The sequence below is a fragment of the Ooceraea biroi genome, chromosome 8 (genome assembly GCF_003672135.1).
Source record: "Ooceraea biroi isolate clonal line C1 chromosome 8, Obir_v5.4, whole genome shotgun sequence".
NCBI lineage: Eukaryota > Metazoa > Arthropoda > Insecta > Hymenoptera > Formicidae > Ooceraea > Ooceraea biroi.
This window is the reverse complement of record NC_039513.1, coordinates 11,117,217-11,130,371: the sequence shown is the minus strand read 5'-3', so window position 1 is coordinate 11,130,371 and position 13,155 is coordinate 11,117,217. Positions and strand designations below refer to the sequence as shown.

The 13,155-nt window shown below is 45.0% G+C and overlaps 1 protein-coding gene across 1 annotated transcript; it reads right to left on the bottom strand.

Annotated features, from left to right (window-relative positions):
* Positions 1–7,054: 7,054 nt before the first annotated feature.
* LOC113562481 lies at positions 7,055–8,311 on the bottom strand. Its single transcript, XM_026972074.1, has one exon. The coding sequence runs from the start codon at positions 8,309–8,311 to the stop codon at positions 7,055–7,057; it is 1,257 nt and encodes a 418-aa protein (XP_026827875.1).
* Positions 8,312–13,155: the final 4,844 nt, after the last annotated feature.

Here is a 13,155-nt window from a genome sequence, read left to right as displayed (position 1 = left end):
CTCATCTTACACTACACACACTATCACTATCGTTGTCGTCGTCGTCGTACGTGTAATCTGACGGTAATCTCCTCACCGCGAAAATCAAGTAATCGCCCGTCTTAATCCACAACACGTAATGTCAGATCCGTAATGCACCGTGCGATGATCGGCAGGTAAATGATCTGCGCAGGTGTTTCCGATATCTTATATTCTGGTGGCACGCGCGGCGCAAATTCGTGTATCGTGTGCACACGCGTACCGTTGCTGTACGCACTACGCACCGGCGATCACGTTACACTCTATGCGAATAATGTTTACGTTCATGATATTGACTGGTACATCCGATTCGTGCCATTTTTGCGGTTGCAATATCCGATTCGACGAGAATCTCAGCAGCGATCCAATGTTGTTTAGTTTCTTAAAGTTTATTCGATAGGCACACTTGATTTCGCTCCGCATCGTATTGTGATTAGCACGAAGCACTATTGGATACTCCTCATCATCGACGTTTTTGGTATTATCGCTGGAACCAGCTACGTGTCGTTCAATCGCACGCTTCAGATACTCATCTATGGCGTGTAGTTCGTACGATCCCTCGGGTATAGCAATTTCCTTGTCGTCTTTACCAAAGTAAAATTTATTATTCGAGGAATTCACGTTCGGTATCGTGTAATACGTTTCAAAATCCATAAGTCCGAGCTCGTACCCATCATCGCTCAAATCAATCGCGGGAAAGTAGTTTACCGCGAGGGTGCTACTCTTCCCGGTTAACGTAAGCGTCAGCGACATGTTCGAGCGAATACTGAGCGCCGATCGCGGAATGTTAATGGTTTAAATGTTTTGCTAACCGTCTGGAGAAATTTCAGGCACAATTGTCCGCAAATGCTCTGATCGTACGTTTGATACGCGGTACGATTGTACTCAATTTTCACCGCGTTATGTCCGAGATAGCGTACCAAGTCCCTCGGTGGTCGAAGATTCCCAAAACTGTCAAAATATATAACGCGATCTCCTCGCTTCGCATACGCTACCCAATGCGTGCCCGAGCCTTCCGCGTCATCCAAATTCACAATACCGCTCTCGTTTCGACCAACTCCGTCCATCGGTAGGGCATTACGCATAAATACACCTCTGAAGAACGGTATGCGCATACGATTAGCCAAGTGTCCCAATTGTATATTGGTGGTTATACCCGTAGGCATTCCTATCATCTTTTTGACGTTTTTTTCCACCATCCTTCCTCTTCGGGATACCCTTTCCACGCTTGTACGGAGCGAGATAAAGTCCCTGACCTTCCATAGTGCGATTGTGATGGCGCATTTCATCCAGCTGACGCTGCGCGGCCTTATCATTCACCGCTTTCGCGACTCCCGCTGCCCCCGCAGCCAACGATCCGATTACTCCCAGCAACGGCAGCAGTGACAGGACACCGCCGCGTCTCGCTATCGGAAGCATTCGTTTCTTCGGTACTCTTCTGATAGTCATCTTTTTCTTTGTCTTCATACCCATGCCCAATTTGGTCTTGACTTTCATAGCTGCCCAAACTGTTATAGCGGCAGCTCTCTCTCTCTCTCTCTCTCTCTCTCTCTCTCTCTCTCTCAGAGTCGAATGCCTCGCGAAAATGCGTTCTCGCGCCCTTTCGGCGAATATCTTATCCGCCGCGTGTCTGTTGTCAAGATCGTTGCTACGTAGGTACGCTATATCGTGCTCGCAACACGCCGCGTCCAAAAGATTGATACCTCGATCACCTCTAGCTAGACGTTCTTCCACACGAGTTCCAGGACCACAAAACTGATAGCCCGGAATATGCAGTTCGAAGGGAAGCGCGTTTATCGCACGATTCAGCAAACCTCCACCTCTCACTACCGTTTTTGGCATGCGTAACAATCCCTGATCAACGGTACCGGACCGTCGATGTGCGTTTGCTGCCACGGTTGATTGTAATGTTCGTAACAGCGGCGATAAGTCTGCACCTCCGAATCCGCCTTTATATGGTCCGGAAGCTTGTTCCACACATAGTCGATATAGTTCCTACGCACTCGCAACAGAACGATCTTCGGCACAAATTGTAACTGTTCAGCGGTTAAGTCGCGAATATCGGAAGGACATGACAGTGTGAAAAATATTTTGGTACTGATTGCTTTCGCGATTCCGCCCACCTATAAATAGTCGTTCGACTCCCCTCTTCCTAGCAAGTGCAAATATGAGATTCGTGCGACAACCGTTGACGATACACGTCACAAATTTGGACAGTAGAACGCGAGTATTATCGGAGAAGGAGATACGCAGACATGGAAAACTGTTGCCAAACACGATACGCGCGATCATTTGTGGGCCCTCGAATTGTGGCAAGACCAACGTGCTGATAAGTCTATTGAAAAGTCCGCACGGTGTACGTTTCGAGAACGTGTACGTGTACTCGAAATCGTTGCAACAGCCCAAATATCGGTACTTGGAAAATGTATTGTCCCCGATTGAAGAAATTGGCTATTTCACGTTCTCCAATAACAGTGACGTCATTCCACCGAGCGAGGCGCGTCCAAACTCGATCTTCGTCTTTGATGACGTGGCGTGCGATAAGCAGGATACGGTGAGAGAATCACTGAGATATAATAATACTGGAGGAGGCACTGGCTCGCCTGGCGCGGCCCAAGTGAGATAGTTGAAATTCAGGTCTTGTACAGTCACGTTCAAGACTTCAAACGTTCTCGAGTACATATTATTGAACAGATTGTACGAAACTTATCATTAACTTTTGGCCCGGATTGTACTGCGAGTGATTGCGCATGCGTCCCGTACATCAGACAAAGACAGACTGTGACCTGAAAATCTACTGTCTCACGACCGCTTTCCGCTTACGGTCGAAGCATAGCAGTACCAGCAGTGCCTCCTCCAGTATTATTATATCTCAGTGGAGAGAATACTTTGCGATGAGGCGACACTCGAACGTCGACTGTTTCTATCTCTGTCAGACGTATGCAAAGATACCCAAGCATCTTATACGCGACAACGCGAACCTGCTGATCCTGTTTAAACAGGATGGTACCAACTTGAAACACGTGTACAACGATCACGTGAATACCGACATGTCGTACGATGATTTTTGCGCGTTGTGTCGCAGTTGTTGGCAACGCAAGTACGGTTTCGTAGTGATAGACAAGGACAGCTCGATCACTAATGGGCGGTATAGAAACGGATTTAATGAGTTTGCGATACCATAAAATGGTTAGTCACCGTTAATACGTGTTCGATGAAACATCTGTAATTGTTTATTCCCGCGTTACAACATGGCGACGTTCACTCGCGATACAGATAGTCAAGCGCTCGAGAAGATGGTGAAGGAAATTGCGAAAACCAGTGATTCGATCCGCAAGAAGCATCACGCTCTAAAGACTGGCAAGATGGTGGAAGATGCCGCGTTGGAGAGACACTTTAGACCGATCATCGAGCCTCTGCAGAAGCTTGTCGATAATATCACGGACGATACATCTAGCCCGCTCATACAGAAAGACGAGCCGATGAGCAATACCGAAGACACAGAGAGTGAAACATTATCCCCGCAGAGTGAGATTAATGTGGTACATAATAATAATAAGCGGAATAATAAATAAATAATAGCAATAAGCGGAAACTCTCGTTGGGCGCATCACCGAGAACGTCACCGCCCAAGCGAAAACGAGTTCCATTCAACGCGACAACCTCTACCCCGATTAAAGTAGCGCCGCAACCGTTTGAACGGTCCACGATCGAAATCTCTCCCGATGAAGATTTCGAAATTACGAACGAATCGCTACGAACTTCCGTTCATTACACGCTGCAAACACCGGAGAGTCGAGAGATGCTGCACAGTCAGCTAGGTCCGCTAGGACAACAATACATAAGCCCTGTCCTGAGCGGTGATCGCAAGAGCGGCATAGATAACATGCACGGCGTTTATCTCGGTCAGGATGGAATGATGTTCGGTAATAAACGTTTCGACGTGGACACCCGTGATAACATATTTGTCGACGGCGTGCGATACATCGGTACACTCGGTCTTTACGAATTGATTTTCATGAAACGTCCTAACAAAGCCGTGTACACGGTTAATGATATGCAAACGTACAAGAGCATGCTGCTGACGACGAATGCGCATAGACGCAAATACATCGCGCATGGCCAAGTAAAGAGTAACAAGGGTTACAAGTACAACCGCGTAATCGCACCGTTACTGCCAATCGTACCAAAGAAGCGATCTGGAAGAGGATTACCTCGCGTTGTGACATTAAACGACAATATGATCGATTACATGCACTGGAACGATCCCAACGAACTGGTCAATCGTCTGCGATTGCTCGAAGCTTCGCACCAAGCGGGAAATAACGCCCACGATAATGAGATTCTGTCGATTATCGAAGAACTTCGCGAGGCAGGTCTCATTATAAATTAAACAGTACATCAATGAAACGAATCAGTCGATCGTGTGCACCAACATGCCAATCAACAAGTTTGGTGTATTACTAGAAAGAAGGGAGACATCGATGAACAATCCGTATTATCAGTTCAGTGGAGTAGTGAGAAACTACGTACGTGAAAACGCATTGTGTCGCCACGCTGCTGATTTTGACGCACAGTCGCGCAAAATTCGTCGTGTAGCGCAGCCTGAGGCTGATACCGACGCTATCAACAAACTATACGTGGAACAGTATGGTAAAGTGTTGCGGAATCAACATGCAGAATTTGAGAGAAAGCTGAGTATTGCGTTCGAGAAGGACACGCAAGCGTTATGGGCTGCGATAAAGGAACTTCGCCTCCTGCTGGCGACTACTGCTGCATCAGAAACGACTAATAGAACGGCAACGAACGGATAACGAACAGTGTCGAACGGCTCAAGAACGGCTCACGAACGACTTAAGAACGGGTCTGGAACGGCGACGAACGGGACTGGAACAGCGACGAACGTGGCAAGAACGACTCAAGAAAGGGTCTGGAACAGCGACGAACGGGGCAAGAACGGCTCTGGAAAGGCGTCGAACGTTTACAAACAGTTTGAGACATATAACTATACGTCTAACAGTCATTGATTGTATCGCCAAAACATGAGATCGCGAAAATCTGATGGACGTAAAAAGATTGTCAGTTCCGAGAAACGGCGACTCGTTGAGGAACTGCATGCTCCGGCGAGAAGAACTTTTCCACGAAGACGCGTCATAGTCCGCGGATACGATGACCTGTGGCAAGCTGACATAGTGGAGATGCGTCCGTACTCACGTTTCAACAAAGGCTACAATTATATACTCACAATTATAGACGTGTTGAGCAAGTATGCATGGGCCGTACCGCTGAAGAGTAAATGCGGGAGCGAAACAGCCGATGCGTTTGCAAAGCTATTTCGAAAGGATGGAAGATGTCCAAACAATTTGCATACTGACAGAGGAAAGGAATTCTACAATGCTGACGTGCAACGGCTCCTGATGAAACATGATATCAATCACTATTCTACGTATTCACCCATGAAAGCCTCGGTCGTGGAACGGTTCAATCGTACGCTAAAGAACGACATGTGGAAAATGTTTACGCTCAATGGAAACTATAGATGGATCGACGAACTACAGCAGCTCGTCGCAAAGTACAACGCGCGAAAACATCGAACGATCGGTATGCGACCCATCGATGTAACGCCCAAGATCGCGGATAAACTCTTGGCCACGGTGTACAGCAACGTAAAGATTGCAGCCCCGGCGCGATTCACAGTAGGTAACCCGGTACGCGTCAGCAAGTACAAGACGGTCTTCGACAAGGGCTACACGCCAAACTGGACGACCGAGATATTCAGAATCATCAAAGTGCAGACGACTAATCCCGTGACCTATCTCATCGAGGATTCGCGCGGCGAGCCAATCGCCGGAGGATTCTACGAACACGAATTGCATCGCGTTGCTAATCCGAACATATATCTCGTGGAAAAGGTGTTACGCAGGAAAGGTGCCGAGGTTTACGTGAAATAGCTGGGATTCGATGATTCGTACAATTCATGGATACCCGAGGACAATGTAGTTTAGAAATATATTTCGTATTGTAGTGGAATATCTACGACAAAAATATACAATATTATATGAACATTACAAAACCTGTATTTCCTATCTACGCTAAGTACACACACCATTTACAATGGTATCCGATAATGTCCCCATGGTAACGTGTCGTTAGAACCGGCTATACCATAACGCTTATCGTCGTACGGACTTAGAGCGATTTTCGGCTCTGACACAGTGTACACCTCATGCAATTTTGATCTTATGCATGATTGGCATCGCGTCACTTTCGTATGATCTTTCAGACACCGCGTGTAGTCTTCAAATGTTATCGCTTTCGATACGACATTACTCTTGACACCTTTCGCTTTTTTGGTGTCTTTCCTACCGACCACTCTCACAGCGTACATCTTCGCTCTAAGCCCGACGAACTCTGTCATTATCGCGCCGTTGTTTTCGTCCTTCATCAAACCGGGTACCTTTTTATTTGCGAGTGGCATTTCATACGCATTATCGACCTCGTAATCGCTCGTATCGAATCTCGCAACATCATGTTTCATTTACTCGTACACGTCGTCGCACTCGATATGGTAAATTAAACTATCCGTATCCGTGTACATGATCTTGCATTTGTCGCGATAAAGAGGTACCATATACTCGTGATGAAATTCGTACAAACACGTCTTGGATATGTCGAGTATGCACATACCCACGTAGATTGGTTTGTTGAATTTCACCTGGAGTTTGCGCAGTTCAATCGCGACCAGATTTTCCGAAAAGACGCTCTGGCTATGGAAATTTGGTTTAGCGATCAGTGCCTCCGCACCGTACCTTCCGTTCCATTTCGTTACAAGCTTTACATCTATATGACTGCGTACATTTTCCATAGTTTTTCCAAATACCGCGTTGTTCATCAATTTGTACAAATTTTTTTCGAAATCGTTGGTCGCGCGCATTCGAAATTGTGTATTGAGTTTAATGTACCTACGAAGCCATGTGGATTGCGCGAATTGTAATACGCGATGAATTTTTGTTATCCGCAGACCGTGACGCGTACACTACTGCAGGTTGCGGTAGTGTATCACGTAACGTTCCTTATCATATAACGTTGCGAGCAACTTGTCCTGCCGCTTGCCCGGCGACTTATCGCGCATCGGACAGAATGGTAGGTCAGTGTGCGCATCGTGCAGATGCTGTGGATATTCGAGATCGACCTCGAGAATGTAACCGGTGGACGAATCAGGAGCGATAGCGTTCACGTCGAAGTTCGAGACGTCGTCGACCCATTGAAAATCTGCATAGGGCAGAGGTTGAGACATTGCCCAACCGTATAAATTATTAACGTCAAAGTACGTCAAGTACGACGATGGTTTCGATGGATCGTACGACTCCATGTATTTATTGTTGGCACTGGCGTACCTGTTTGAACACTGACTTAGGCCGCCGCGTATGCCGCGTTCTATGAACATAACCATATCGATATCGGTGAGCAGTTCGAAATTTATACGCGTATGCTTGAGCATCGCGTCCCACGTGAAGCCCGGTAGCGTATAGTAATATGCCTCATTGAGACCATAACTCGTGATACAACTGTCGCGAAAATTTTCAAAAATGTCGGCCAATAATAACACGTCGGTTTTCAAATACAAGTCGCTGTATTCGCCTAACGTTTGAATGGCGAATCGCTGCCAGATGTTCTCGGCGTGCGCGTAATCGCTATCGGATATCGTGTCACCCGTTAAGGAACTGTAGAACGATTCTCGCGGTGGTAAGCGGGTATCTTGTAACTTTTCGACGCAATCCACGTACTCGTACGAGAAGACGCCTTTTCGTGTCAATAGGTCGAAATCCTCGATTGATAAATTAGAGAATTCTGATCGTAAAATTTTGAGTTTGTCTTTGCTGAGAAACGATGCCAATTTATCCAGACTACTACTCAGAAATCGTAACGAATCAATAAAGCGCAATTTTACGTAGTTCCGAAATACTGCATCTGCCTCGTTAACATTTTTGGTAAACGAAATGTACTTTTCTTTTGTAATCGGTAGTAGTTCAATTGTGCCCTTGAAATTACTAGCCAATTCTTTGATTATAAAATGTGAATCGTAGCCGGATAAATTGTGAAATACTATCGGAATAGTATAGGACTCTTTATAATTTAGATTACAATTTGAATGCGCAGGACCTCTGTACCGACCGGTCAGATGGCAATGATCGCGTACTCGCGTCTCGTCTTGCGCGAATGGCTCTTCGCAGATATGACAGTGCGTCGCGCTATGGTATGCTACTTCCTGTTCTCTCGTTAGATTTTCCATGGGCACATTAGCGGTTAGAAATGCTTTTACGCGAAATGCTAGAGCTTTCCGTTCTTCGACAAATCACGATATACAGTCGGTGCTGCGACGATATCAATACGCGGATAATGAGTTGTCGTATGAACACCTCACGTAGTACGCAGCACTATATGCCTTGTGATGGTGATATGGGTATGTGCCGGATTTTTCCGCTCCTCTCTTCTCCAATGCACACTCCAAGTCAGCGTATACGACGAACGGCATCCGCTCCTTCCTGCTGTGGTTGCCGAAACGCAGCCACTTGTCGTCCTCGTTCGGTAAAACGATGGCACAATCGTTTAGTTTTGTGCAATCTACAGAGTGGGCCTTCAATCTCCCGTTGAAGGAGAAGTAGTCAGACACCTGCATGAATGAAGAGATCTATTACTTCTGGTCAAAAGACAGCGTATTTATTATAATACAACGTACTTACCGATCGCAAATATATTTGTTTCGTTTATTGCTGCTAAGTTGGATGCCAACTAGCTGAGACAGGTTCTTGATCCATGTGAAGTGGCCCAAGCCATTATCTTGTGGTACGTACAGTAGATTGATGTGCCGGGCCTTCTTATCATCGGTGAGACGCAGTGGAACGATACTTAATGATCCTTCTTTTCATTTTTTTGTTTCCCATATTCATTTATATAGTATATGTTGATTAAGACATTGTTGAGCTCTTCAAACTTGTTGACTTGCTTCAATGTCATAGGAAATTCTATGCCTTGGAGATTTAGTACTGTGGTATAATGGGGGTACGATGATTGCCGCTCTACGTGTCTTTCTGCCGGGTACAGAGCGGCAACCACTGACCATGCAAAACATGCGACATCGTTACTTTGCACGTTTACCACTGCTTTCTTCATCATAATTTCTTTCAGTAATTTGACGTGACATCCCGCGTGCATAGGGTTATATTTATTAACGTTAACCGTCAAGTCCAGTATACGCGACAACGCCCATCCACTGTCGCGCTCCTGGAACTCTTCAAGAGACGCCAAGGTGGGCTCGATAACGTATCGTGCAAACCACTCTTTCAGATTGGACGTACGAAAGAGTGCTCGGTTTCGCGTATTGATACTTTTATTAGCGGTCTTCTCACCCGCCACAAACTCGCCATTGAACACGGTATTCAATTTCACACTTTCATGTTCATTTATTAACTTTTGCACATGATCGAGCACTATGATGCTAGCGTCTTCCAGGAATCGCCGTGGTTCGATATAGCCGGAATTTATCACAGCACCGGTTAAAATGCGGCTCTCGAACGCAGTCTCTATCTCTCGCCAAGAGAGTTCTTCGATACCGTTATTCCACCCTGCATACTCGCCACCAATATGGATAAAGCGTCTTTCTAATCGCTTCTTCAGTCCCTCGAGCCACGCGATTCGAGCTACTAAGGACTATTTGTTTCCGATAGAGAGTCGCGGCTGCTTGGCGTCGCGACTGCGTTCTTCCAATTGCTCGATAAGGTCATCGCACTGTTGTGTCCATGCGAAATATTCACCCAACTTTGATACACGCGATGATTGTGCCACAATGTTATATTCTAGTTGAGTGAGGTTCTCCATTTTTCGCCTTTCACTCCTTCAACGTGACCGATGTAACATGCGGCACTTCTGACACGTATACTGCTATGCGTTGCATATCGTTCCCCCATTATATGATTTACCACCCTATATCTTTGTTCACTCTAATGCACACGTGTTGGAAATTTGCCTTACCGCATCTAAAATATCTTGTGAGGATTATATAGAATGTGCTCGCATATTTTGCAGGCTTAAGTTGCACGTGTTCTCAATGTGATTTTAGTGATGATGTACTATTTTCGTGAGGCTACACAAAATGTGATCGCGTCATTTGATACCTTCTATAATACTTATCTAACCTATGCGAATAACTGAGGACTGTAGAAAAGTGCACTACAACGTTTAGGAGTAAATGTTTTTTATTGCATATGTTTGTTACATATTAACAACGTATTTCAAAAGGCTAATGCCAATAACTCACAATCGATAAGTTCCTTGTCATCGAAGTATTCGCTGTTTTGTATGGCAACGGTTATGTCGTTAGGATTATTAATGCTACGTGCGATCTTACAGAACTGTTCGTACTTGTAATCTACATGGTCGATGCAGCTTACTAACCAATTGTACATGTAATCGATACATTTATCGAGATTAAATATAGTTGTTAGTGTAGCTTCCATCATTATTGATCGCACGTTTGTTACTTCGAACCGAACACACTTCGTATCGTTAAACTTAATAAAGTCTACAGTTAGCGGCCCGATATATATGGGATCTACGGGTCGTTTATCAGTTTTGGAAAAATACTCCTGGATTAAATGTTGATGTTCCACGAGGCCTTTCCAGGTTTCCATTCCGAGGATCAATTCATTCCCACGTTTGTCTCCCACAGCAATCTCCATGTAACTCGGACCATGCCCACGTTTATGCCAACTTCCAAATACTTGTGTTCCGTCGTTGTCAGCGTACCTTCTTCCTAGGATACGAACGCATCGTCGTCGGCGTTGTGATTGCGATGCTGCAGTATCACGCGCTTCGGAAGTGACGGCCGTGTGGAATTAGCACTGCGGAGAAATATTTAGGTATATTAGACATCACACCGTTGCTTATTATATCAATTGCTAAATATACTTACTAGCTTCGCTTCCTCCCTGCTGTATCGCGATTCTGCTCCATGTGTCTCTTGCTCCATATTGTTCCTTCTAGCTTCTTCTCTTCAGATCTAACTGTGCTCGTTCCACTGAACAACTAATGTTTGTAACATTCGCTCTTCTCTTTAAATATACGTTTAACCCTACCCCTCCCTTCCCTCCTCTTCGCGCACACTTACGAGCCTAACCCATAGCAGTCCACTTGGACCTGAGACATCGAATTGCGCAATCAGCGCATTTTTTTCATAGGAGTCGGACGTCGGCGCTCGCGTTTTATCACCGCGAAACACGTCGCGACGTGTACAGCGAAGAGGGTATCGGTTACGTCGCGCACGTGGGCGCACGTGCATCCTCCCCTCGCCCCTCCCGCGGGTTGGGTCAACAAAAACTGTCACGATCCCTGCGCGTTAGGTCCGCGAAAACCCCCTTGGTTAGGTTAGGTGGTCACGGTCCCCCTCCCCCTCCGCGGGTTAGGTCCGCGAAAACTCCCTCCCGCGGGTTGGGCCAGCAAATACTGTCACGTGTGGGTTAGGTCAGCAAATACCGTCTCGGTCCTCCCCCTCCCCCGCGTGACGTCATACCCCTCGCTATAGCTACTATACAGGGTAATTCAGAATAACCACTTGTCCTTAAAGGAGCATATTCCTGATGGTATTCTGAGACGACTTTTCTTTTGGCAAAAGTTCGTCCGAAACTTAGTTTTTAAGTTATAAGGAGAAATAGTTAGCGTATGACGGGTCGCGTAGAGAAGATGAGCAGGGATGGCGCAACGTACTGTTACACGCGGGTGCTTACGTGAGGCGCCCGCTGCGATCAGCTGATGCACGCATACGTAGGACACGTATACATTCAAATTCACACACCACACACACACACATACACACACCACATACTTAAATATTAATCTTAGGTTAAAAGTAGCATATTTAAAATACGTGTGAGAGAGGGAGAGGAAGAGGGAGAGGGAGAGGGAGAGAGAGAGAGAGAGAAAATATGTTCCAACATGTTTAAACGTGTACACGCACGTACCATCGTGTGTAGCGATCAGCTGTTGTTCCCACAATGAGAAAGATCCATCCAGTAATTAAGGTCCAGTAATTAAGTAGAAGTTTTTCTTCTTTTCTTCTTCATTATTTGACGTTTCAACACACTGACACATTCTATTCACTCACTTGATCGATAGAATGAGGAATGCATTAACGAATCGATCAGTTAATCACTATAAATCACTATCGATCACTACTAATCATTCGGCGCGTGACAATTATTTGAAGAAAGAAACACGTGTTTTCGCGACGAACACACAACACATGTTTACGCGACGATAGCGAGCAGTCGACTGATTTTATTGTTTATTGTGTGGTAACACTGTTGAATGCGTAATTGGTTGAAGCCTCAGAAATCAAAATCGTAGGAAACAAATTAATTTCCTTAAGTATTTTATTTACTTTCGATTACTTTTAATCATTTGCGAACTTCGAGAGAATGTACGACGAAATAAAATATTTGGTTGCCCTGAAAAGGGTAAATTATTTTCCCGTTTTCTTTCTTCAGCACTTTCTTGTGTAGTGTTTCCTACGATTTGCAATGAGAAACGAAAAATTTGCATTTGCAATATTTTCAATAAATTAGATTAAATAATATTAATATTACTATTAATCATATTAATCAATATTCTTAGTATTTAAAAGAATTTCAAGTCAAATCTTTAACAATCTCACTCCTCTTTGCCATTGGGAAATCATCACATATCGTTATCGTGTGGTTATCAATAGATAGTAAAATAAAATATCTGCACATTATTAAAATGATTGGTCTGAAGAGGATTAATTTTTTAGAAAACACTTTTCTTCAATATCTCCATGGTAAAAGAAAAGGCGAAACGTGCAAGTAATATTAATATGTTTTGTAAAGGACCGATTTCATGTGACATTATACGTTTTATTTGTTTTCGTGACTGTGTTGAATTCCCGCGTTTTGATTTCTGAGGCTTCAACCAATTACGCATTCAACAGTGTTACCACACAATAAACAATAAAATCAGTCGACTGCTCGCTATCGTCGCGTAAACATGTGTTGTGTGTTCGTCGCGAAAACACGTGTTTCTTTCTTCAAATAATTGTCACGCGCCGAATGATTAGTAGTGATC

Bases quoted from the DNA above. Each gene is read 5' to 3' on its own strand.
- LOC113562481 (XM_026972074.1), bottom strand. From the start codon at position 8,311: ATGGAAAATCTAACGAGAGAACAGGAAGTAGCATACCATAGCGCGACG.